At 52.1% G+C, this 25911-nt stretch overlaps 2 protein-coding genes across 4 annotated transcripts; one reads left to right on the forward strand and one right to left on the reverse strand.

Moving 5' to 3' along the window:
* The first annotated feature begins 586 nt into the window (after positions 1 to 586).
* Positions 587 to 13597, forward strand: DOK4 (docking protein 4). Its single transcript, XM_036881111.2, has 9 exons — positions 587 to 711; positions 6104 to 6351; positions 9850 to 9957; positions 10127 to 10241; positions 10526 to 10645; positions 10733 to 10922; positions 11558 to 11696; positions 11867 to 11990; positions 12104 to 13597. Exons 2-9 carry the CDS (start codon positions 6286 to 6288, stop codon positions 12220 to 12222), a joined length of 981 nt encoding a protein of 326 aa, XP_036737006.1. The 5' UTR covers positions 587 to 711; positions 6104 to 6285; the 3' UTR covers positions 12223 to 13597.
* On the reverse strand, positions 13549 to 21521 carry POLR2C (RNA polymerase II subunit C). 3 transcript variants are annotated; one of them, XM_036881116.2, is made up of 9 exons: positions 21143 to 21492; positions 20911 to 20960; positions 18799 to 18867; positions 18602 to 18654; positions 16238 to 16366; positions 15737 to 15788; positions 15351 to 15519; positions 15131 to 15205; positions 13549 to 14551 (listed from the first exon to the last, which is right to left on the reverse strand). In XM_036881116.2, exons 1-9 carry the CDS (start codon positions 21226 to 21228, stop codon positions 14407 to 14409), a joined length of 828 nt encoding a protein of 275 aa, XP_036737011.1. In that variant the 5' UTR covers positions 21229 to 21492; the 3' UTR covers positions 13549 to 14406. The 3 variants fall into 3 exon arrangements, with proteins under 3 accessions (XP_036737011.1, XP_036737012.1, XP_036737013.1); XM_036881117.2 differs by lacking the exon at positions 18799 to 18867 and having other exon boundaries at positions 21143 to 21521; XM_036881118.2 differs by lacking the exon at positions 15131 to 15205 and having other exon boundaries at positions 21143 to 21512.
* Positions 21522 to 25911: the final 4390 nt, after the last annotated feature.

The raw sequence follows: 25911 nt of genomic DNA on the forward strand, positions 1-25911 counted from the left end.
CTGGGGCAGCCGGGAGGAGGCAGGCGGTTTGGTTGATGACTCCAGCAAGGTAGTGACAGAGCACCTGTTCAAGCCCCAGGGAGTGGGGGTTAGGGGGGCAGTGCGGGGTGTTTGTGTGTGTGTGTGCATGCGCTCGCGCTCTGCGGGGTGATGAATGCGAATGTGGCTTGGACTTGAGGGCAGTTTCAGGGGGTGCAGAATAGGAGAACTGGGTGTTTGGAGGGTGGAGGGGAGGCCAGGGGAGGAAGGAGGTCAGCAGGCTGCTAGGTGGGGGAGGCAGGGCTGTGGAGGGCCCTGGGAATCACCCATGGGATTGGGGAGCGCTGGGTGTGTGGGGGTGATTTCCGCAGTAGGTAGGGGGTTAGGTTTGGAGGCTAGGAGCTAATGTGGGGTTCAGCTTTCAGGGTCTGAGAGGCGATGTGAGACTGGGATTTGGGCTCCGGGGCGGGGCGGTGGGGCTGAGCCGGGGTTACCGAGGGCCTCCAGAAGGGGTTAGCGGAGGCGAGCTGGGGGTGGCCGGGCGGAAGCCCGTGTCCCGCGGCTCGGAGGAATACGGCGGGGGCGGCGCCGGGAGCCGCGCGGCGGGCGGAGGAGCGCAGCCGGGTGCCCTCCGGGACCGAGCCCGGCGGCCGCGCCTCCCTCGCGTCCCCGCCCGGAGGCCCCGCCACCGCCTGCCGAGCAAGCGCCCCCGGCCCGGGCCGCGGCGCTCAGGTAACTAGAGGGACGGGAGGCGGGGAGGGGGGGCCCCCAGGCCGCGTCCGAGTCGGCGAGACCCCGGCGACTCCGACCCCAGAACTCTCCAAGCCCATGGGACCTTCCTCCCATGTCGGGAGGCCCCAGGGACCCGTTCCCGCAAACCAGCCCTGGCCCCTGGAACTATCCCTTGAGCTCCACCTACCCCCAGCTCTCTATCCAGGGGAGCCAGGTCGACCCGACCTCACCCTTGTCCCACATTTACCTGTCTGAGAAGCCCAGGCCCCTGTGCTCCCTGCCCCCGGGGCCTGCCATCCCAAAGGGGCATAACCCAGCCCATCGCAGCCCCCGTCGTCCACCCACTTTCCTGCTCCCCGTGGCCTGCTGCTCTCACAGCTCCCCTGAATTCCAAGAGACTATTTTCTACACCCTAACTGCCCACCCCCACCTGCAAATGGTTCCTATTCCTGCAACTTCAAACTCATGGCCGGCTGCCTCCTTTCCTTGAACCTCTCTCTCCTGTAGTGAGGTCCTGTCCATTTTTCCCCAGAGCCCCCAAGGTCCTGCTTCCAGTTAAAGGCTTTCCTGTCAGCGCAAAGAGGCAGGAGCGGAGGCCGAGCACCTGGCTGATGTGGGCAGAGCACGGCCTCCATACAGCCTGCTTGTCCCAAACGCTGGGTGCACAGCAGTTGTCAGGACACTTGGGTGGAGGCTTTGGGGAGTAGGGGTCTGAAAATCAAGGACAGTGACGGGCCTGGCAGGATTACAGCAGCACTGAAAGGCTGGTCTTTAGTGCAGATTCTTTTCTTGTCCCTTTCAGAGAGATGTGACTCCTGCACAAGCCATTCCTGTCCCAGACCTCACCCAGGATATGTCCTACAAGCTGGCCCGCCCACCCAGGTGCTTGCCTCTCTGTGCCTGGGTGCTGGCTGCTTCTGGTGTCTTCCCTTCCAGGCAGGGCAGCAGGGCTGGGCATGACCTCACCCAGCAGCTCCGGCAGAGGTGGGGCTGCCCTGTCAGGCCTGGATACAGGCTCAGCAGCACTTTCTCCCCTGAGGCAGCTTTGAACCAAACTGTGGGTCTGGGGCCTGACTGGTTCTCCAGGAATGACAGTTTACTGGCCAAAACAGCACTGGGAAGACCCTGGGATCCAGGGAGGTGGGAGCTTGCAGCGGCTCACATGCCTCTGGAAGTTTAGTGGAGTCCCGCCGGGTGGATTTTGGTGGTGGTGAGGAGGGCAAATCCCGGAGAGAATTATGCTTTCGGTCTCCATATATTGAGCACCTACTTTGTGCTAGACACCATCCTAAGTGCTTGGATGGGGCTGTTAACTAGACAGACAAGGCTGAGCACCAGGGAGCTGCCATTCTAGAGCATTCGAGGAAACAGAGTGGCCCAGTAGCAAATGAACAGACGAAAGAACAAGAAAATCCTGTAGTGATCTGTGTGACAAAGGCTGAAACTACGTGTTGTGATAGAGGCTGTCTGGCAAGGCTCCTTTGGCCAGGGTGGTCAGGGAGGGCTTCTCTGAGGAGGTGGCCTTTGAGCTGAGAACTGAACGAAGTGGTAGAATGAACCTTGGGATCACCTGAAGGAACAATGTTATAGGCGGGGAACCGCAAGTGCAGTGGTCCTTCATGGGAGGGAGTTAGGCATGATGAGGATTAGAAAGAATGCCAGCATGGCCAGCATATTGAGCAGGGCGAGGATGAAGCTGGAGGGGTGGGCAGCGGACCCGGGTAGAGAACAGAATGGTGGTGGTGTGGAGGCATAGCACCACTTTCCTGACTTGAGGGCCCAGGAGACTCTTGCTGTTCAGCTGTCCCCTCCTCCCACTGTCTGCTCTGCCCCTTTGGGTATTTGATCTGTCTTTGCCACCTGCCTTGGATGAGACCTGCAGTGTTTAGGTGGTGGTTCCTCATGGGGATTTGCATGCGTGGATGCGGGAGGCAGGTGGGGTGGGAATACCCATTCCCTGATAACAATCGCCCTGGCGGAGAGAGGGCCAGACCCTGGTGGTGGGAAATATCTCTGGGTGCTGGAGACAATCCTGCTGATAGGATCGCTGCCATGGGGTGGCGACAGTCAGGCCCTGTGAGCTGTGAGGCCATGTCCAGGTAGGGCTATTCTTGAAGCCCTGATAAGATCCGATTTGTCATAGGTGCGGAGGCCCAGCCAGGCAGGCAGCCGCACCTGCTCAGTCATTGGTTGCTAACAGCAGTGAGTGGCGTTTGTTCTGGAGCCAAAGCCTCCAGGCAGAATTCAGGTGCTGGAAGGGAGTGCTTAGTGGCTGCCCCATGGGGCAGGGGCAGCCCCACCCCTTTGCTGGGCACCAGGGAGTCTCCTTACCCCCTCCCCACAGCCCACCTGCCCTTCCTGGGGAGAGAGGCGTTTCAGAGTCCTGCTTTCTGCATGAAGGAGCCTGTGGGTGCCTGGCTCAGGGCGGATACTGTTTCTGGTTGAGCAGAGACATTGATGCCAGGCAGGGAGGAGGAATGGGGGTAGCCCCTTGCCTCCTGCAGTGTTGAGAGGGCTGCTGGGCACCCTGCTTAGCTTCTTTGGGTGCTCAGAGCTGAGCTCACAAGTCTGAGACCTCGGCCTCTTGAATTAGTGAGGCATTCTTCCCTGCTGCAGGCTTATGAGAGGCAGAACTGGGGGTGCCATAGGAGCAATGGGGAAAGTGGCCCTGTGGGCCACAGAGCAGGGACCGCCTCTGCTCAGTTCCTGGCCCCGTTGAGCTCTGCTGGGCTCCACTCCTTGAGGCTCCATTGGGCCTGCACAAGCTCAGCCAGGAGCCACCTCTCCAGCTTAACACTCTACGGAATGTCTGGGGAATGGGTTGATTCTGGGTCCCCCCCGACGCACACCTGATCCTATTGCCTGTCAAATCTGTGGGCCTGTCTGTTGGCCCTTCCCCCTCTCTCCCTACCTCCTCAACTCCCCTTTGCTGTACCACTTTGGGTACCAGGCAGGGTCTTGTTCTTGCAAACTTTATTAGGGACTGAGTATGGCCAGGAGTCCCTGGGACTTGGGGCCAGAGTGAGCTGCCAGGCCTCTTGCCACCCAGACTTCCAGTGGAAGGTTGCTCTTCTGCTGGTTTATGTCTGCGGGGCTGATCCTAGACCCTGGGATATGGGGAGGAGTGTGGACCTATGAACAGATATGATAGGGGCGCTCTTGAGAGCTTGGCAACCCACTGGGAAGGTAACTGGTGGAGCCATGAAGGGGAGGTCTGCATTGGGCTGGCAGGAGGCTGGGTTATGGTGGTTTCACAGCCCTTGTCTGGGCAGTAGCTGTTGAAATAAAAGAAGGCCTTGCTTTTGAGGCAGAAGCTCTGGGTCCAAAATGGGCAGGCAGATGTCTCAACGATTTATTTCTTCATTTAAAGTAGGGAGATTTAGCCTCATTTTTTCCCCCCATCCTGTTGGAGAAACTAAGGCACAGAGAAGTTAAAGGGCTTGCCCAGAACCATCTGGTTCAGCTGGATTCACCTTCCTGGCTGTGCCACATCCTGGACTGCCTTGAATGAATCCAGGGGCCTCTTGTTTTCTTGTAGGTATGTTCTCAAAGGGGCCTTCCATGATGTGGGCCACAGCCAGTGGCCGGTCTGCTCTCATGTAGAGGGGAATTTTACGGAGCTGGTCCTTGCTGTGGAGGCAAGGCAGCCCCAGGGGCAGGCGGTAGAGACAGGGTTGGGAAAATATACCCATCTCTGAGTGCCAGCACCCAGGTGAGGCAGGGCTGTTTGGGGTCAGTGCTAGGGAGGGGACCCCAGACTACATTTCACAGGAGGAAAGCAGATCACTTGGGTGTCCCATTTAGGAGGGTCTTGGACCCCAGGTGGGCTGGAAGAGAGGGAGTGAATGGGCAGGGAGGCATCTGAGGGGAGTCCTGGAAAGGCTGTCAGGGTGCAGGTGGGATAGGGAAGCAATGCCCTCTCTGCCTCTCCCCTTGTTTGCAAGTGCCCCTGGAGTAGTCCCATCTATTCCTTGTTAGGGACTCAACAGACAGGCCTCCAGAAGATTAATTACTGCCATGCTGCTGGCAGATCCAGTAGCATGCCTGCCCCAGGGCTCCATCCTGGCAGCATAGGTGCCCAGCTGACCCAAGAAATGCTCCATTCCCACCCAGCAATCCTGGAGACACTGGGGGGCCGTGTTGCTGGCACAGCCCTGCCTCTGGGCCTGGATGGTGGAGATGGCTTAGGTGGTGGCAGGCAGCCAGAGGTGGTTGCAGAACATTCCACCCGCAAGCCTGCCTCCATCACCCACTCTCGAACTCCTCCTTCATCTGCGGCTGTGTCCCAGACTTGTATGACCTTAGCCATGCTGCTATCCTCTCCGAGCAACTTTCTTTTCTCCATCTGTGAAATGGGTGTTAGTAGACTGGGTCATTGCTGAGAAACCCCCTTCTGAGTCTGAGTCTTCATTATCTGTTTATTTGCCTGATTCTGAGTGGCCCCTGCTGGTACCCTCATTTCCTGTGCCAACTGACTTCCCCTTGGTGCCCCTCCCTGTCGTCTGGCTGTGTCCTCTGCCCCAGGCCAGGTGATTGCTAAGTCTCCCTGCTCATGCTTAGGACATAGGAGCGCTGCATGGCCTGGCCAGACCTGGCATCCTCACAGAGCAGCCTGGTCTTCCCAGCACCAGGGCCAGGGGGAGGCGTGAGCTTCCACAGCAGCCACCTCCAGCTGGTCCGGCACATTCCTCAGACTTATCTGGGGGTCCGCCCCTCTGGACTCTGCCCTCCCACCCAGGAAGCAGCACCCAGAGGAACTCCAGGGTAGAAGAGCTCCAGGGGCTGGGAGCAGGGCCTGAGGGGGCTTGATTCTCAGCCTCCCTTGTGGAGGTGGAGAGAACCAGGTATAGGATGGGGTGGGACAGAGGCTTTGGGGGTGTGCTGAGACTGAAAAGCAGATTGTCAACCTCGGGGAGTGTGAGATTCACTCAGACACCAGACTGTGCTGTCCCCTGGGGACTCCCCAACTCTGGGAAGGCTCTCCTGTGGGGCTCCTGCACACAGGGAGGAGGCCTTGCCCTGGGCAAGTGGACCCCCAAGTTGTAACAGGAGACAGGGCCAGACTTCTGCTTCAGAGCCACCTCCCTCCCCGGGCCCCCACCTCCAGAGTGGGAGCCAGTGTCAGTCCTCCCAGGAAGGGGTTAACTGCCAGCCCCAGCCGGGAGGGAGGGGACTGGGCTGGACCATTTTCCTTGCTGCTGCCTCCACCTAGGTTTTCCTGAATGGTTCTGCCGTCCTGGGGTGGGGAGGGGAGGGAAGGGAAGGAAGAAGGGCGGGCTGAGGGAGGGAGGGAGGAAGGGAGGAGTGTGGGAAGAGGAAGGAAAAAAGAGGGAGACAGCCAGGGAAAGAGAAAGATGTCACTGTCTAATCTCCCTGTCATTTGTACTTCCAGCAGGCGCCGGGCAAAAGAGCCACTAGAACAATGCTGAGGCGGGCGAGGTGAGGAGCAGCCGGCTGGGCAGCCCCACAGAGTGTCTGGAACAGGTGATTGGCGGAGCCCGGAAACCGAGGCCACCTGGCCATCCTTCCTCCTCGCCTCGGCCAGGCCTGAGCCCCAAAGGCAGTGGGGAAACCATGGCGACCAATTTCAATGACATCGTCAAGCAAGGCTACGTGAAGATGAAGAGCAGGAAGCTCGGGGTGAGCCACCCTCCAAGGGACCGTCCGCCCTGCCACAGGACGGATGCCCCAGGACCTGGTCTGGAGCCTTGTGTGTCTAGGTGCACGGCTGCCCGCCTGTGGCCCAACATCATGCATCTGTGATTTTGAGGCTCCTTGCCAGTGGGCTGCCTGGCAGGTCCCTGGGTCCAGCCCTGCCTGCTGCAGCCCCCACCCCTTAGGGCTGCTGGCATCCCAGCAGCAGGCCAGTGGTGGCCGCAGAGGGGCAGGCGGCTCCCCTGCTATTGTCGAAGTTGTCAACAGGGCAGCAGCAGGAGCCGCTGGAAATACTGGGCTGTATCTAAGCCTAGACCCAGCTCCTCACTTCCTCCTGCCTCCTCTCCTCGCTGTCGCCTCCCCCTCTCCCTCCTCCTCTCTGCTGGCCTCTTTCAACTACCTTATCGCTCTGCTTCCCATTGCTTCTATGTAAGGGGTATTTATTATTTATCTTTGGTGGGTGCTTTTACTTTGAAAAGGAGAGTGTTTGGTGTGGGGGAAGGGCACTGGTGTGAGGGGTGCAGAAGCTGTTTCTGTGGTTTATGAATGGCAACTTGGGGCAGGCTGCTTTCCTCCAAGTTGTTGGCGGGGGCTCCTGCTTGCTTGGTACATGGCCCGAGCTGGGGGCTTGGACAGTTTTTGGAGATGAGGCCTCAGTCATACCTCTCCTGGGCATACACCCTTTTCCCTCCTACTGGTGTCCCCCAGAAAGCATGAATAGGGGCCCCAGGGACCAAGTTAATATTGCTGAAGTTGTCCGAGAGCTGACTCTATTCCCTTGTTGACCCTTCCTCACCTCCAGTGAGGGGTCAGCCAGCTGCCCCTCCCCAGAAGGAAGGAAACCCTGCTGGCTCAGGTGGCCCAAGTCTTGTGTTTTACCTGGGTCTCCTTTCAGTCCCGCCCTCCCCTCCCCCAGTGCCTTGATGGGGGTGCAATTTGACTGCTGTAGGCTTCCTGGCTTAGCTTGAGTTGGGTTGGGGAAGATCAGGGCTCTGATGTGACACTCCTGCCTGGGTACCAGACAGGAGCTAAGGCTGGCCTTAAAAAGGGGTGGTTCTTGTCCCTCCTTCCCATCCTGTGGCCCCTGTCAGGGTCGGTTCTGTCCAGGTAGGGGGCAGCAGCTGAGCTGGTGGACATGTTTGGAGTCCTAACTGGATTTGAATTTGTATCGCAACCTGAGACAAGGAGACCGGGCCCTGGTGGCCATCAGCCACTTGGCTCTTGCCCTGAGAGAGGGTTGGAGCCCACCTGGAGTGTATAACAAGGAGAGAAGCTGAGGCTGAGGTGGGGAGGCAGAGGGGTAGGGGCCCAGCTTCTAGTATGGCTCCTCCCTCCTATGGGTCTGGACCTAGCAGGTCCCTGGGACGAGTTGACTGAGGCCCTGTTCAGGGCAGAGCTTGTCAGAAAGGCAAACCACTTGGGCTCAGACCTGGGAACCCAAGTGGCTGACCGGTGGGCACAGCTGGGGGAGGTGTTGGGAGCTGGGGTGTGGCCAGGCCCAATCTGGGGCCCTCCCACTCAGGGAATTCAGCTCCCCCCATCCAGACCTGATATGAGGGACTGCAGTCACTCTGTCACTCTTGTCCCAGGCCAGCCATTCTTGTCTCAGCCCACAGAGGGAAGCAGGAGGGGCTGAAAGATCAGGAGCAGACCCTCCTTCCCGCCAGGGCCTGCCTCCCACCTTCCTCCCTGTGGCAGAGTGTTTCTGAAGCACTGATCAAAGACCTGTGAGAAGTGGGGAAGGAGGGCTCTTGAGGGCAGTGGGAATGCTCCCTAGGGCTATGTGTGCATGTGCGTGCGTGTGTGTGTGAGTGTGTCCTGTAACCAGGCAACCAGGGTACTCAGGCCCCCAGGCCTTCTGCATGCTGCCTGAAGCCCAGCCTGGCAGGGTTCATCTGGGTCGGCAATGTGCATTCATTCATTCATTCATTCATCCATCCATCCATTCACCCCATCCCTTCACCTTCATGTGGTCACTCATTTGTTCAGCAGAGCTGTTAACAAGTCAACCAGGATGTGAGGGAGGATTCTGAGAATAAATAGTCTCTGCGCTAAAGGAGCTGCCCAGCTGAGACCTGCTGTGGTTTAGGGGGGTAGGTCAGGGGCTGAGCCAGGGTCATGGTGCAGGGTCAGACACACCTCCTGGAGTCCTAGACAGGAGCCAGAAATGGCCTGGTTCTGAGTGGCTGATTCACATGGGGACTAGACCCACTACACCCCGGAGCTCTGCCCGCTGAGGATTTGGTGCCTGCATGGCAGAGCAGGGCCAGAGGGAGGGTGGCTTGGGGCTGTGGCCCAGAGGCTCCCTTACCTTCCCTGCTCTATTCTGGGCAGCCCTCAGTCTCCCTGTTTGCCAGTGAGAGGAGCACCAGAGAATCCTGGGAGTGGGCTTTGCCAGACTTCTGGAGTGCCTGCTGAAATAGTACGGCCCAGCTAGACTTTGAGCTGGAGGAAAGCCTGAGTCAGGAGGGAGGAGGCCATGGGAGGAAGAGTCAGCAGCCTGGCAGGTGGCGGGGCCAACCCCTGGCGGGTTTGATCAGCCAGTTTGCCCCTAGAGCGTGATGGGCTCCCCGCTCTCTCACTCCTTGCCCCTCCTGAGTCCATGAACTATAGAGAATCTGGGTGCTTATAGGCACTGGGTCATTGGCAGTGGTTGGACAAGGAGGGAACCTTGCCTGGGAAGGCACGGTGCTCTGGGATAACCCCAGGTTCCTGACTCTGCCCCTTTACCTCTGAAAACCTCTGGTTTCCCAGCTGGAACAGGGAACTGATCCTGGCTCCCTACACTCCTGGGTTGGTCAGAGAATGAAGAGAGAGGGCGACTGCTGAAAGGGGGTGTTATCCACAGTAAGAGCCTTTCTAGGCTCTGAGATAGATACAAGGGTTGCGGTGATGTGCAGGCTGGGAGTGGGCAAGGGTCTAAGCCCTGTACTTAGGCACTCCCTCTGCTGTGACTGGTGCCACTGGAGCTCTGGCAGAATGTGTGCAGTGGTTTCCAGTATCAGCAGCAGATCTAGACTGCCGGCTTTAAATACCAGCTCCCCCTATTTATTATACCTTACTTAACTTTTTGGTGCCTCAGTTTCCCTATCTATAAAGTGGAGATGATAATCGAATTGACCTCAAGAGTAACCCTATGAAGAGTGCCAGTAAGAAAAAGTACACATAGGAAGCACTCAATAAATGTTGGCTATGGATAATTTTATCCAGAGCTGAGCACATAGCAAAGGGTGGCTCCAGAAGCACCTTTATGGAAACTTTCAGAGCCAGCCAAGAAATGACTGCCTTTTCAATCTGAGGAGGGGACCTCTCCCCTAGGAGGGTGTCACTGCTGGTGTCAGCTGTCCCCAGGTTTTCTCCTGGGCTGGGGCTCAGGGAAAGCTGTGTGGCATTGCCCCCTGCAGCAGGCAGGGGTAACTTCAGGGCCATCTTGGGTGGGAGTAGCCCCGGGAGGCCTGATCATCCTGCCATCTTGCCCCGCAGATCTACCGGAGGTGCTGGCTAGTGTTCCGGAAATCCTCCAGCAAGGGGCCCCAGCGGCTGGAGAAGTATCCAGATGAGAAGTCAGTGTGCCTCCGAGGCTGCCCTAAGGTTAGGGGCCTGGGCCCTAGTTCCTCCCCGACACCCCCATCCCCCATAAGCAATAATCATTTGCTGAGAGTCTGGCGGTCTGAGAGCACCCTCCTGGGGGTGGCAGAACTGTGGGGGATGCAGAGGGAGGCTGTCAGCCTGGCTGAGTCCCTTGTGGATGCTGTCCCAGGTGACTGAGATCAGCAATGTTAAGTGTGTCACGCGGCTCCCCAAGGAGACCAAGAGGCAGGCGGTGGCCATCATATTCACCGACGACTCAGCACGTACCTTCACCTGCGACTCCGGTGAGAAGCTGGGGCTTCAGGCCTCCATTCAGCCTGCCCTGGGCTAGTCGAGGTCCAGCAGTCCAGTGGGAAAGACGTAGAGCAGGGCTGGCCTTGGCTGGGCATGATGTGGGGGGGCTGGGGGGGCTTTGAGGGAGCCCCCAGGATGAGGTGGGGCAGGCAGGCAGAGTCCACTGGACTTGCTCTCCCTGCCTTGCATGCTAGGATAACTGAGGCTGAGGCAGATGGCATGGGCTGCTGGGGGATCCTGGGCTGGCAGCGTGACGACGTACCATTTTCTCCAGAGCTGGAGGCGGAGGAATGGTACAAGACACTGTCTGTGGAGTGTCTGGGAGCACGGCTCAATGACATCAGTCTGGGAGAGCCGGACCTCCTGGCCCCAGGGGTGCAGTGTGAACAGACAGGTGAGGCCTGGCACTGGGGGTGGGAAAAAGGAGGGGAGGAGGTCTCCCCTGGGAAGCTCCAGACCCGCTCATCCTCTCCCTCTCCAGATCGCTTCAACGTCTTCCTGTTACCTTGCCCCAACCTGGACGTGTATGGCGAGTGTAAGCTGCAGATCACCCACGAGAACATCTACCTCTGGGACATACACAACCCCCGCGTGAAGCTCGTCTCATGGCCCCTCTGCTCACTGCGCCGCTATGGCCGGGATGCCACACGCTTTACCTTCGAGGCTGGCAGGTAGGACCCTTGTCTCCCCACCATCCCCCCATAGTCATGATGGTGGCTGCCTTTCAGTCTGGCAGGCATGTGCTGGGAGTTTATTTATCAGCATGACAATCCAAAAGGGAATGTAATATTCCCATTTTATAAGATGAAGAAATTGAGGTTTATAGCAAGCAGGTCCAGTACAGCTATTAAGTATCAAACGGCTCAAATCAAATGCTGGTACTGGCACTTACTAGCTCTGATTGTGGACCTGAGTCTGTTTCCTCATCTGTCAAACAGAGGATAGTAAAAGTACCCACCTCCTAGAATTATATTGAGGATTGGGTAACCCATGGTTTGAACTCTGGAACCAGTTTGCCTAGACTTCTGTATAATCTTCTTTATCATCTTGGTTGAGTTACTTATCTTCTTCATGCCTCAGTTTAATCTGTAAAATGGTTTGAGAAAACTGAATGGGTTCTTATAAAGCATTCAGATCACCACCTGGTAAATAGAAAATGCTCAGCATGTTTGAACTGTGTGGTCAGACCCTTGGACTATAGCCTGCCTGCTCTCTGGAGGGCCTGGGGTGCAGCCACAGTGTGTGCAGGAGAACCCCACTGCTTGGGTCCTCACCACCTTTCACTCTGTACCACCTGTGTCCCCAGGATGTGTGATGCTGGGGAAGGGCTCTACACCTTCCAGACACAGGAGGGGGAACAGATTTACCAGCGGGTCCACAGCGCCACCCTGGCCATCGCTGAGCAGCACAAGCGTGTCCTACTGGAAATGGAGAAGAATGTGAGGGTGAGGCAGTGGGCGTCTCAGTCCACGGTACAGGGAAGCCTAGTAGGCAGGCAGGGTGGGTGCCTGGAGTTTGGTGTCTGCAGCTTGTGTACAGTAGAGGCAGGCAGGGTGTTTGGAGGTAAGCCACCGCCCCAGGACTAATGGGAGGAACTCCTTTCTTTGCCCCACAGCTGCTGAACAAGGGCACAGAACATTACTCATACCCCTGCACGCCCACTACCATGCTGCCCCGCAGTGCGTACTGGCACCATATCACAGGTTCCCAGAATATCGCCGAGGCCTCCAGCTATGCCGGTGAGTCCCTGCAGACTCACACTCACCTGCCACAGGGTCTGAGGAGGACTAGGCCTTCTGGGCAGGGGTCTTTGACCAGGACCTGAGCCCTGAGCCTGCCTCTGTATCCACAGGTGAGGGGTATGGGGCAGCCCAGGCCAGCTCAGAGACGGACCTCCTCAACAGATTCATCCTGCTAAAGCCAAAGCCCAGCCAGGGGGACAGCAACGAGGCCAAGACCCCATCCCAGTGACACAAGGGCTGGCGTGCACCGACTACTGGGGCTGCCTGTTGCAGGGCTGACTGCAGTATACTGTGGACAGCCTCAAGGGGCTGTTGGCCAAGAGCCCCAAGAAAGGGAGCAAGCTGTCCCTTCCTTGCCCACAGGGTGAGGCTGGACCAAGACAGAGGGCTGGCCACAGCACCTGAGCATGTGTGAGGGGCTGGAGTTACGTGGGACTATATACTGTTAATGATTTTAATATATATGGCTTATGACATATTCTATATTAATGAGATTTCCCTGTCCCTCCCTGCCACCACATACACACTTATTAATCCCATGACGAGGTCACAGTCAAGGCTGTCTCTGAATATGAGGGCAGCTATTTCCCGTCCTCCATGGTACAGCCCTCCTGCTGCCAGGGCCAGAGCAGAGAGACGGTCAGAATTCAAGGCTGGTACCCTGACTGCTGGCTTTTCCCAGGGGCTAAGACAGCACGTGGCTTCTCAGTTCCTCTGGACCTAGAGTGGCACAGGAAGGACCTGAACTTACACTGCGCCACTTGTTAGCCTTGCACTTGGGAGTTTTAAGCAGAGGTGACATCTGGTTGGCACCTCAGGAGAAAATCTGGTTTTACATGTAATTTTTGCCCAGGACCCTTCCTGCTTTAGTAGGCTGAGAAGATGCCCTGGGTGTGGGGTGCAGGTTAACTCAACCAGGTGGAGGATGGCCAGTCCCGAACTCTTTCCTGCCCCAGGGCTGGGCCAGGAGTGCAGGCTGGGGTGTACTGCTGTGGGGAGCATCCCTGCTGCCTCACAGACCAGGGGTGGGCAATGCCCCAGCAGAGGGAGCCCCTCTGCCTGCGTCTGGCCACTGGCTGGCCAGCCAAAGCGCTCAGAAACTGAGCCCTTCCCATTTCCTCCTCCCCACATGGTGCTGAGGCTCCCTGCTGAAATGCAATTAAAGCAATTGATTTTCTAGTGCTGGTATTTATTGACTACTGTGCAGAAGGGCTATCTTTCTATTCACATCAAACCTTTGGTTGCGTGTGTTTTGTTTTGTTTTTTTGTAATACTTTAGGGTTCTCATTTGTGGGAACAGAACTTGTTGTAAATAACCACTGTTCAAGTTGTGGCAGGAGGGTGATAAAGAGGCCCCTCCAACACAGCCCTAGAGCCAGAGAGGTGGCCACAGCCAGCTCAGCTCTGAACCTGACCCAGGGAATGAAGCCGGTGCTGCTGCCCCCACCTCCCCCTCCGAATAAGCTGGGCTGGAGAAGGAAGCCCAGGGGCCAAAGGCCTTGGACAGGGAAGCAGAGCTGGTTGGCTTAAGCTAGTGGCACGATGACGCATGAAGGAGATTATGTTGTGCTCTTTATTGCCAAAAATAAAAACTTTTAAAAAGACAGCTATTGTTAATAAATATCCCTTCCTTTTCTGTACTGGATCTCTGCTTTTCTCCAGGCCTCTCTGGCCAGGCTGCCTAATTAACTGCTTTGGGTATGTTCCGGCCTACAGGGAAAAGGGGTCAAGGACAGACCTTGCCCTCCAACCCTCCGAACTAAATAATTGGGCTACTGGCAATGAAGTTCCTAACTGATGGATAGAGAATGAAATAGTTTATATGGGGCTGGGGGCAGTCAGGATCTAACACTCTTCTCAAAGGGTTCTCCAATTAAATTCACTTGGCAATTTGAAGTCCCACTACATGCCACTACAGGGACTGAAAGAGTTTGTAGGCAACCTGAAGGAGTGTAGCTCTCAACCCGAACAGCAGACACCTAACGTACAACTGAAAATCCCAACTTTTGGTCAGAAAGGGTTTGATGTACACAGCTGAGATGACCAGAGAGGAGGGGACTCCAGCTCAGTGGCTCTCAACAGAGCAGTTATGACCACCCCCTATTGGCACACTAAGGAAACAGGGTAGGGGAGGTTCTGGGTTAAGCGGAGTGCTACTGGCAATTAGCAGGCAGGGCCAGTGGTGCTCAAAAGACTCCTGCCTCAAATACCATGGCCCCCTGGGACTCTGTCCGTGGCTAAGCAAGGCTGGGATGGGCTCACTTTTCCCACTGCTGCCTTCTAGTTGGTACTGATGGCTTTACCAAGAAGCTTGAGTAGCAACTATCCAGACCCCAGAAACTAGAATCTCAGGAAATCTGAAATCCAGCTGCTGGCTCAGATCCCCCTTTTTGCTACTGCAGGTGAGCTGCAGCTAGTTTATGGTTAGGACATCACTCTGGATCTCGTGGCTTAGCTGGGTCTGTAAGTCACTCAGCTTCTTCTTCAATCCGGAGAGGGCTGAGAGGACAATGGTCTCCGGGCGCAGAGAGCCACAGGACTCCACGTTGTAGTAAAACCTGAGAGGCAAGAGTCCAGTGAGCCTTCCACAAGGCAGGCTAGCTAGCGCGACCTCTGGCCACTGGCCACCCCCTCTCACATCCTGACTCCTTTCCCACCAAGAACTGGACTCTGCCCCAGGGTTGATCTCCACTGCCTACAAACAGCGGTCCCATGCACTGTACAGGACCTCAAGGAGCTAACTCAAAGATACTGTGTACACCTCACACTTCTGTATGACATATTCCACACTGAGGGGAAAATGGAGAATCAAGTGAGCAGTGTCACATGCTCCAGCATTATCCTGTTCCTCATCACAAGACTGGTCAGAATTTCTGGTCCTAGGTTGATACCCTTCTTTGGGGGTTGAAAATCAGAACAGGGACAGCTTGGTTAACTGGAGGGCCCCTCTTCCTCACAGGGACTCCAGGGGGGGATGGTAATCTGCCCCAGGATGTGCATATAGCATGGGCTTAGCAGTCATCAGCTACTCAACTTACAGGAACTTGGATGTGAGGGCACAGGGCTGCCTGACTCAGAGGCTGCGCCAACACCGTACGTCCTACCCACTACCTCCAAGTGCTAGACCGGGGTCTTACCTCTCTGGCTTGCCATTGGGGTCATAGGGAGCCTGTGACTCATCCTCATCCAGCTCGGAGTACTCACTCTTCGGCCTAAAGTTGAACACGGGTCAGCACAGTGCTAGCACTGCTTTCCAGGCACCTGAGCCAAAATCAACCTGCCCCTTCTTGGTTCCTAGGAGCCATTTCTACATCCACCCATCCTAAATGCCTGCTTTCCCTCCCAGAGGGAACATACCATTCCTCTGGCTTGGGGTACACTGTGTGCCTCAGGGCATTGTCAGGATCGTATTCAAAAGCCACCCCGGCAGTGGGGTTCCACTTGGCATGTTCCTTGCCAAAGCCCTTTTTGGCATAGGCACGAAGCCTCAGCTCCTGGCCTTTTCTCAGCTTGACGATGAGGATGTCTGTGGGAAGAAGTGAGTCGTCAAGGGCCAGGAGAGCCATGGTCCTCCAAAATTCTGACCTGGAATGCCCCTGCAAGACCATGCACATCTGGAAAAATGCGTTGAAGGCCATAAGGAGACCAGGCAGCATAAGTGGGTGTGTCTGGTATCTGCCTCCCTGCTGGCCTGCAGAGCAACAGGTCAGGTAGGTATCTACACACTCTCGCCAGCCCCTTACCGTCCTGCTCCACATAGTCATTGGGGTCATTATCTCGGTTCCGGGACGTCACCTGGGGAGCCCAAACAGAGGCATTTATTAGCTGCTCATGTTCCCAGTCTCCTCTTCTGGCAATTATCTTCTAGCACCTCCAGGTTGCAACCTGTCAAACCAAGGACAGGATGGCTGGGAATGAGGTGGTGGAAGCGCCTACTAGGACCCAATCTGTACTGATGACCGGACTCCAACCCCTATTTCATGGTGTTATGACAACCTTCTCAGCCAAAACAGTACCATGGCCTTTAAAAGGTTCCTTGAGTGATAAGAGGGCACACAGCATCAAAAATGCTTCTGCCCACCCTGATAAGAGTCCAGAACTGTCAGCACTTCTAGGCCAGGCTCAGGTTAAGGCAGAGGGTAACACAGAGATTAGCCACTTTTACGAATCCACCCCAGTGTGGCCCGCTCAGAACCAGAAGGAGAACAAAGGTCCTGGGTAGGGGGATGTTCTTAGGCACTGACTGGAATGACCCGGGGGCTGTTGGAGATGAGGTCTCGAGAGGTGACGTGACGAGTCTGGTCTTCATTGCACCGCACATCGAGAGTGAACTCCACGGAGCACTCGGGGCAGAACTCTTCACACGTACAGTCCTGAGGAGAAGGGAGAGAGGCAGGACTGAGTCTGGAGAGCTGGTGAATTCTGAGCATCCTGCTCCGTATTCTCAGTTCCGTTTTTCATCTGTAAAAGGGTCAGATGTCCGCCTGGTACACCAGCCTGACAAGCTGCTCAGGTGCCAGCACTTCCCAGTAGGGGAAACCCATACAGGCTGGCACCTATGCTTATTTCGCACCCCCATCAGCTGCCAGGCCACCATTGCGTTATGCACTGGTAACATCTCACCCTGACCCTCAGAGACCCACGTACTTTCACCCTTCATGGCTCACACTTCTATGACCTAAGTGGACTAGCTCAGGAATGTAATCATTTAAAATAAAATGAACCAGTCACAATAGAGAAAAGTACCTTTCAAGTTTTAGACTGGTGATCATTTCTTTAAAACAAAACAAAAAAAACCTTTCTCATATGGAAAATTTCATACATTCACAAAAGCAGAGAGGAGTATAATAGCCTACCACAATGGAACCATCACCCAGCTTCAACAGTCATCAACAGTTGGCCATTCTTTAAAACAACTGATTCTTGAAACAGCTAATTCCTATGCTGGGACCTATCTGCTATTTTAACTTCAGGCAAGGAGAGAGTCACTAGAATGTAATCAAGCAATCTGTTCTCCCCCTCACACCAGTGAGGGAAATCTAACCTAGTTTTGATGTTTTCCACAGGATGATGGAGAACTAGAGGCCAAGCCTGGAGAGTCTGCGGTCATACACAGGTGACAGGGGAAGAACCCCTAGACCCTTGGGACTGAACCACTCTTAGAAATATGAAATGGAAGAATCAAAATATAATGGAAGATTACAATATGCAAGGTACACAACCTCAAAAAAAAAAAAGTGATGAACAGAGAGGAGTCTGAGATTAAAAGAATATTAAAGAAATGTAAAAACCAAACGCAATGTATGAATCTTGGCTGGATAAAGGACCCACAGACAAACAAAAACAATAAAGGACATTTGGGGAGAACTAGGAAAATCTGAACGTGGACTGTAAATAGGTATTACAAACTCATGCTAATTTTCTTTGGCATGGTTAACTGTGGTTACATAGGAAACATCTGTATTCCTAAGACACACATGCTGGAGTAGTGGCGAAGTGTCATGATGCCTGCAACTTTCTTTTCAAAAGTTTCAGCAAAAATAACATGTATGAAAAATAAAGCAAATGTAGCAAAATATTAATAACTGGTAACCGAAAATGGAAAGTAAATGGGTATTATTCTGTATTTTCCTCTTTTGCTCAGTAAATGTAACACTAGGAAAAAACCTAATGGAAGGAGCTGCTAGGTCACAGATATATATATCCTTATATAAAATATTGCCAAACTGCTCTTCAATTGGTTTTACAACTGTTCCCACCAATATCTGTGATGTTTTATTTCTTAAAAACAAAAATCTGGAGATGTGAAGCAAATATGGCAAAATGTTAGAATGTGGCAGATTATTTGGTATGAGCAGAGTAATTTGTTACATGAACTCCATACTTTTCAATGTGCTTGAATATTTAAATATATATATATTTACAAGACATCAAATTAGCCACCATAAATATGACATGCCGTTGGGAATACTAGAGGATTGGTTCATTCAAGGCCACCAAGAAGGAATAGTCTCAAGCTGTTATCTAATAAAGCCCTGGTGAAAGGATACAGGTAACGAAATCTTGTCCTGCTCTCTCCCTCATCCTAGGGCTGTTAATGTATCATCAGAGAGCACACATGGCCCTAGGGAAAGAGGGCCACATTTAACTAGCACCACCTACGGGAGAGGCACAAATCTGGCAGACTCCAGCCCCTCAGGCACTGCTCTGTGGGCCAGTTCCTACTCCCTCTCCTTGTCCTCACCAACAACTCTCCCCCAACCTTTTGTTGACCCCCTTTAGCCTCCTAGGTGCCTATCCCTGGGAAGAGAAGCTCTGAAACACGAGTCTGAACAGATCAGACTCTGAAAAGGTACAGCCCCAGATGCTGCATATAAACAGACATCAGGTGTATGCCCGTTTCTTGTGGCTGACTGAATAGATCCCTGCTGCCCCACAAGCCTAGGCAAGCTGAGGCCCATCAGAACCAAAGAGACCAATGCCTGCCTTGGGCTCCAGACACTGCCATGTTGTTTTTCTAAAAGCTGGAAGCAGTGTGTCAGACAAATTCCTAAGAGCTGAAGGCCCAGCTTCCCCTGCCCCACATTCCACCCAATCACCAAGCATACCCGGGAGTACTGCAGCTTGTCCACAATGTCATCACTTGTGAGTGGGATTAATCCTGGAAGAAACCGAGAAGCACTTTAAATTGGTCAGAATGGCCAGCCTGCAAGAAGAACCTAGAATTCCCCTTAGGAGTGAGGAGGCTTTCTCCTCTGACACTGGCACAGCCTCCCTCTTTCATCCTCCAAAACCCAGCACTCACCAAGACGGTGAGCGATGAACTCGTCGTGAAGGACCGAGGAGTTAGCATCAATCTGAACCCAGTCAATGGCTAAAACATGAAGGAAGCAGACATGCAATTTAGCTACCAAATTCACCTACAGACTTACAGCAGAGTTCTCAAGATTTAGGAATCACCCAAGGCTTACTAAACAGCAGAGGCCTGGGCCAGGCTGCCAGAGATGCTGATTCCACCACTCTGGAGTGGGGCACAGGAATCTGCATTGTAACAAGAATCACACACATCACACCCACTTTTGCTATTCACACCAACACCAAATCCAAGAACACACTGTTTGGCACTTAAAAGTTAGGGAAAATCTCACAGCAGTAACACACACTTATAGTCCATTATCCCATTTTATGATATAATGAGCAGACTACCCAATTTAACACGTTATTATCACTCAACTAATTTAGTGAATTCCTTTAATGGGCAAGGCATGATAAATATAAAACCCAATCCCTACTAGCAATGAGCAAATAGCAGGGTAAGGACTTAAAACACTTAAATATTCAACCATTCATAAATAAATATCTGCATGTATACAAATTCATAAATCAACTGGTATAGGAGCCCAATGAGGGCTACCAAATGAGGAGTGTGCACTCCACGAATGGAGGTCAGAAGAGGACCAGATACAGCCAGGCCCCAACCTGCTTTGTCTTATGCTTCCTATTGTTTCCTCAAACCAACCCAAATGAGTACTATGAGCCAAGCTTCTGTCTCCTCTTCTTTACACCCCCTGGCATGCTCTTATTCTCTCCTGTGCAGATTAAAATCCTGAGCCTCATAAACCAAGCCTTGCCTGCCCTCCATGATACAGATATGATTCCTCTCTCCCTGTAAGCTCCTCCCTCACAAAACTCTGTCCAGACTTTTCTTAAGACACTTGTCACATTTTGCCTTCTGTTAAATTTCTGTAGGTTTCGTCTCTACCTCAAGCTTTGAAAATTCCTTGGGGTGGGATGCTTAGCAATCTTAACTTCTGCATTCCTTACTGTGGTCCAGAATGTAGCAGGTGCTCAATATTATTTGTAGAACTGACTCTGTAGGTAGGAAACGTGACATTTAAATTCAGAATGTCAGGGCTGCATCATTAAGTCCAACTCCCTCATTGAAACTGAGGCCCAGAAACATGGAGTGCTTAAGCAGAGGGAGGACCAGCATGCAAACCTGAGTTGAAGAAATAACTGGGGGTGGAAGTGGTGGACAAACTACCACGTTCTCTTGTTTACCAATCATTACCCCTGCTTATTTTCTTAGGAGTCTGCACAATGAATGCAGCAGCTATGACTTATATTTCCTTTTCCTAATCCAAACTTTCTAAGCTGGCTCTCAGAAAATACCTGTGGTACATTTGTAACTGTGAAATACCTGAAGCAAGTTGGCTGGCCCCAGAGCAGAAACAGATCCTCTCTCCTCTAGCGCTGAAAGTATATGTAGCTATGCTTCTCCTGAATTATGGATGCAAGTCTGCCTTACATCGGTGTTGTCTGTGGATTCATCTCTCCCCTGCAGCTTCACTGTGAGCTCCGTGACGGCAAGGACCCTATACTACACAGCTTTGCAATCCCAGTGCCTGGCGCCATTGCCTGACACTTATCTGCTCCATAAGTGCGGCTGAAGGAACAGATTCATAAAGAACATTTACTAGTACTTAACACTCACTAAACGCATGGCACTTAATAGAGATTACCTCATTTAACCCTTGGTATCACCCTGATACATACTATTAGTGTATGAAAGTTACACAGAAAACTGCAACACACAGTTTAATAACTTGCCCAAGATTCAGAGCTAGTAAGTGAAAACAGTATGGGAACCCAAGTCCGCAGACTCCTGAGCCCGTTATCTTCAGCAGTGCGTACGTATGTGAGAGTGGAACTACGGTGGCCTGTGGGAGCCGTAGAGATACCGAGAAGTGGCCCTGGACGAAGGGCACAGGGTCGGATCCAATCTGCAGCACTGCCGTTTTTCCAGCGCCCGCACCCCCGGCCCAAACCAAGGGTCGGAGGCAGGACCCCAAGGTTTGTGTGAGAGGGCGCGGAGGGGACTGGTCACCCTGGCAACGAGGAGGCGAGGCTCGCTTACCTATTATGGGCACCTCAGCGATGAAGACCCTCCGAATAGAATTGGCCACCCTGAGGGAAGAAAACCAACTGGTGTGAGGGCGCCGCAGCCTCGAGGCCGGCCCAGCGCCCCACGGTTCCCAAGGCGAAAGCCCTGCCACGGGGGGCCAGCTCTGGAAGGACACGACCCCCGTCCCGCCCGGGCTTGTCCCCAGAGCTCCAGAGTCGCAAGCCTCTTTCCTCCGCAGCCTTACGCCAGATCCGTATTCTCGATGATGAACTTGACATTCTCGTCGGTGAGCTCCGTGATTCGCACGGTGGGCTGGTTAGCATACGGCATCGCTTCCCACTGCCCGCCCGGGATTGCGCTTCGGCCTGGCTGCGCCTCCGCTGCTGTCGCCGGAAGTTGGCCAGTGCGGCCCTTGCCGCTTCCGCGGAGACGTGCCCACAGCGCCACCTGGTGCCTGGAGGCCAAGACTGCTCCAAGCCCGACGTTTTACATCCCAACCTGCTGTGAATGCACCACGTCCAACCATCTTGGAGCAGACATTTGGCAAAGCACGCACAGGTTCTTGACTCACAGTAACGTTTCTAAGATTGCATACTGCAAAATACTGCAGTTGTACGCAAACGATACATGTTCAGGGGAGTTCACCACAGTTCATAACAGCGAAAGATAATAAAACAACTGTCCATTGATAGACTTGCCTAAATATACATAGAAATACTGTGACGCCTTTAAAAGAATGGAGTAAATTTGCACGTTTATGGGAAAACAGAAGTATACTTTAGCAGTGAGTATACTTTAGCAAAGTATAGTGGAATGATAGGTATATCTCCTTTCCCTTCTACCTTCCGGTGCGGATCATGCTTTTCTGAAACTACAGGAAGCTACAATACTCTTTACTTCAATGCATCATCTACAGTTCTGTGTAACTGTTGTGGGGGTAGACGGGGACTCTTCATCTCTGCACCTGCATGCATTGTGCACTTCATAGAGTGAATGCTCAATAAGGAATTACCAAAGTCCCCTCAACAGCCTGGTGAGATTTGATGGACCTCAAAAAGGTGGCAGATGCTCACACAGAGAAGAGGCTCTAAAATAGAACTTGGCAGGAACTACATTTAGGGGGCAGAAGAGTAATCAGATAGAGGAGTTTGCCTTAGTAAAGAATACCACCTCTCCTGAGATAGAAAGGGCATTATGGGGGCCCTTGCTCTACAGCCTGTGTCATCTCAGTAAACTAAGAATTAAGGTTGTCTGCTGAATGCAAGAGGGCTACTATGAAGAATAAAAGAGAGAATGGAATGAAATTTGAGATAGCTATTGTTGGGAACTGGACAAGGTGTAAGGAGATAAAAAGAACTAGAGAGGTGCAGAAAGGCACCAGTGGAAGGCCCACAAGAGACTGGAAACACCTGTTAGCTTGTGACACTACCCATCAATAGTCAACTTAGATAGGAGACAGCAAAGCAGAGACAAATGCCATGGACTTTGTGTGCCTCTGAATGCTGAAGCCCAATGTGATTGTACTTGGGAGATGGAGTCTTTGGGAGGTCATGAGGGTAGGACCCTTATGATGGGATTAGCACCCTTATAAGAACAGCCATATGAGAAGACAGCGACAAGGTGGTAAGTCAGAAAGCAAGCCATCAGTAGGAACTGAATTAGCTGGTACCTTGATCTTGGACTTTGTGGTCTCCAAAACTGTGAAAAATAAATGTCTGTTTTTAAAGTGCACCCGTAAGGCAGAGCCAACATGGCGGCGTGAGTAGGACAGTGGGAATCTCCTCCCAAAAACATATATATTTTTGAAAATACAACAAATACAACTAATCCTAAAAGAGAGACCAGAAGACACAGGATAACAGCCTGACTACATCCACACGTGCGAGAGCCGAGAGCCTGGTGAAAGGGGTAAGATACAACCCCCGGCCCGGCGGGACCCGAGCACACCTCCCCCCAGCTCCCGGCGGGAGGGAGAGGGAGCCCAGGACTGCTAAACACCCAGCCCCAGCCACCCGCACCAGAGCACAGACACAGTACATGCGTGGAGGGCTGGAAACTAGGGAAACGGCAGCAAGACCTCTGAGCGGGTGCCGAAGCTGATGCCCCTGGGACAAAGAAAAGCCAGTGCTTTTTGAAAGTCTTAAAGGGACAGGGATTTAACAGCTAGACGGAAACAACACAGGTCACAGCCCGGTGGCAGGAAATTACAGGGAAAACCGGGCGCACTAACCCCCTGGGCAACATCTCTGAGACCCCTCACGGAGGTAAACAGCCAAACAGCACCCCCTGTCCATTACCCCTCCAGGCGCTGCGAAAACAGAGAAACAGCCTAAGGCAAAACGCCCACAGAAACGAAAATTCCTACACTTCGGCCGGGCAAGACACAAAGACCCAGCCTACACGCAATTACCCAACACAAGCCCCTAGGGGTCGCAGTTGTCCCAGTAAAGAAAGGCCAGTAGCAAGTGAAAAGTTTGGCCCTCCCAGCTGACAGTCAATAGCACCTGTCAACATGAAAAGGCAAAAAAATATGATCCAGACAAGACTAACCCAGACAGCTTCGGCATCTGCTACATCTTCCCCTGGGAAGGAACCTGGGGAGATAGATTTAGCCAGTCTTCCTGAAAAATAATTCAAAACAAAAGTCATAACCATGCTGATGGACTTGCAGAGAAATATGCAAGAACTAAGGAAGGAGAATACAGGAATAAAACAAGCTCTGGAAGGACTTCAAAACAGAATGGACGAGATGCAAGAGACCATTAATGGACTAGAAAACAGAGAACAGGAACGCAGAGAAGCTGATGCAGAGAGAGATAAAAGGATCTCCAGGAATGAAAGAATTTTAAGAGAGCTGAGTGACCAATCGAAAAGGAACAATATACGAATTATAGGTATACCAGAAGAAGTAGAGAGAGAAAAAAGGGATAGAAAGTGTCTTTGAAGAAATAATTGCCGAAAACTTCCCCAAACTAGGGGAAGAAATGGCCTCTCAGACCACAGAGGTACACAGAACTCCCATGACAAGGGATCCAAGGAGGGCAACACCAAGACACATAATAATTAAAATGGCAAAGATCAAAGACAAGGACAAAGTATTAAAGGCAGCCAGAGAGAAAAAAAAGGTTACCTACAAAGGAAAACCCATCAGGCTATCATCAGACTTCTCAACAGAAACCCTACAGGCCAGAAGAGAATAGCGTGATATACTTAATGCAATGAAACAGAAGGGCCTCGAACCAAGACTACTGTATCCAGCACGAATATCATTTAAATATGAAGGAGGGATTAAACAATTCCCAGACAAGCAAAAGTTGAGGGAATTTGCCTCCCACAAACCACCTCTTCAGGGCATCCTACAGGGACTGCTCTAGATGGGAGCACTCCTAAAAAGAGCACAGAACAAAACACCCAACATATGAAGAAGGGAGGAGGAGGAATAAGAAGGGAGAGAAATAAAGAATCATCAGACCGCATTTATAATAGCTCAACAAGCGAGTTAAGTTAGACAGTAAGATAGTAAAGAAGCTAACCCTGAACCTTTGGTAACCACAAACTTAAAGCCTGCAATGGCAATAAGTTCATACCTTTCAATAATCACCCTAAATGTAAATGGACTGAATGCACCAATCAAAAGACACAGAGTAATAGAATGGATAAAAAAGCAAGATCCATCCATATGCTGCTTACAAGAGACTCACCTCAAACCCAAAGACATGCACAGACTTAAAGTCAAGGGATGGAAAAAGATATTTCACGCAAACAACAAAGAGAAGAAAGCAGGTGTTGCAATTCTGGTATCAGACAAAATAGACTTCAAAATAAAGAAAGTAACAAAAGACAAAGAAGGATATTACATAATGATAAAGGGCTCAGTCCAACAAGAGGATATAACCATTATAAATATATATGCACCCAATACAGGAGCACCAACATACCTGAAACAAATATTAACAGAACTAAAGGAGGAAATAGAATGCAATGCATTCATTCTAGGAGACTTCAACACACCACTCATTCCAAAGGACAGATCCACCAGACAGAAAATAAGTAAGGACACAGAGGCACTGAACAACACACTAGAACAGATGGACCTGACAGACATCTACAGAACTCTACATCCAAAAGCAACAGGATACACATTCTTCTCAAGTGCACATGGAACATTCTCCAGAATAGACCACATACTAGGCCACAAAAAGAGCCTCCGTAAATTCCAAAAGATTGAAATCCTACCAACCAACTTTTCAGGCCACAAAGGCATAAAACTAGAAATAAACTGTACAAAGAAAGCAAAAAGGCTCACAAACACATGGAGGCTTAACAACACGCTCCTAAATAATCAATGGATCAATGACCAAATTAAAATGGAGATCCAGCAATATATGGAAACAAATGACCACAACACTAAGCCCCAACTTCTGTGGGACACAGCAAAAGCAGTCTTAAGAGGAAAGTTTATAGCAATCCAAGCATATTTAAAAAAGGAAGAACAATCCCAAATGAATGGTCTAATGTCACAATTATCGAAATTGGAAAAAGAAGAACAAATGAGGTCTAAGGTCAGCAGAAGGAGGGACATAATAAAGATCAGAGAAGAAATAAATAAAATTGAGAAGAATAAAACAATAGCAAAAATCAATGAAACCAAGAGCTGGTTCTTCGAGAAAATAAACAAAATAGATAAGCCTCTAGCCAGACTTATTAAGAGGCAAAGAGAGTCAACACAAATCAACAGAATCAGAAACGAGAAAGGAAAAATCACGACGGACCCCACAGAAATACAAAGAATTATTAGAAAATATTATGAAAACCTATATGCTAATAAGCTGGGAAACCTAGGAGAAATGGACAACTTCCTAGAAAAATACAACCTTCCAAGACTGACCCAGAAAGAAACAGAGAATCTAAACAGACCAATTACCAGCAACGAAATTGAAGCGGTAATCAAAAAACTACCAAAGAACAAAACCCCCAGGCCAGATGGATTTACCTCAGAATTTTATCAGACAT

The sequence above is a fragment of the Manis pentadactyla genome, chromosome 15 (genome assembly GCF_030020395.1).
Source record: "Manis pentadactyla isolate mManPen7 chromosome 15, mManPen7.hap1, whole genome shotgun sequence".
In the NCBI taxonomy this organism is placed as follows: Eukaryota; Metazoa; Chordata; class Mammalia; order Pholidota; family Manidae; genus Manis; species Manis pentadactyla.

What these genes read in the sequence shown, in the direction of transcription:
- POLR2C (XM_036881116.2), bottom strand. Translation starts at nt 21,228, where the DNA reads ATGCCGTATGCTAACCAGCCCACCGTGCGAATCACGGAGCTCACCGAC. An exon ending in TGACTATGTGGAGCAGGACG is followed by an intron (nt 15,520 to 15,736) that starts GTAAGGGGCTGG and finishes TTCTTCCCACAG; the next exon opens with ACATCCTCATCGTCAAGCTG. An exon ending in TACCCCAAGCCAGAGGAATG is followed by an intron (nt 15,206 to 15,350) that starts GTATGTTCCCTC and finishes GTTCAACTTTAG; the next exon opens with GCCGAAGAGTGAGTACTCCG.
- DOK4 (XM_036881111.2), top strand. Translation starts at nt 6,286, where the DNA reads ATGGCGACCAATTTCAATGACATCGTCAAGCAAGGCTACGTGAAGATG. An exon ending in TGAAGAGCAGGAAGCTCGGG is followed by an intron (nt 6,352 to 9,849) that starts GTGAGCCACCCT and finishes CTTGCCCCGCAG; the next exon opens with ATCTACCGGAGGTGCTGGCT. An exon ending in CGAGGCCTCCAGCTATGCCG is followed by an intron (nt 11,991 to 12,103) that starts GTGAGTCCCTGC and finishes CTGTATCCACAG; the next exon opens with GTGAGGGGTATGGGGCAGCC.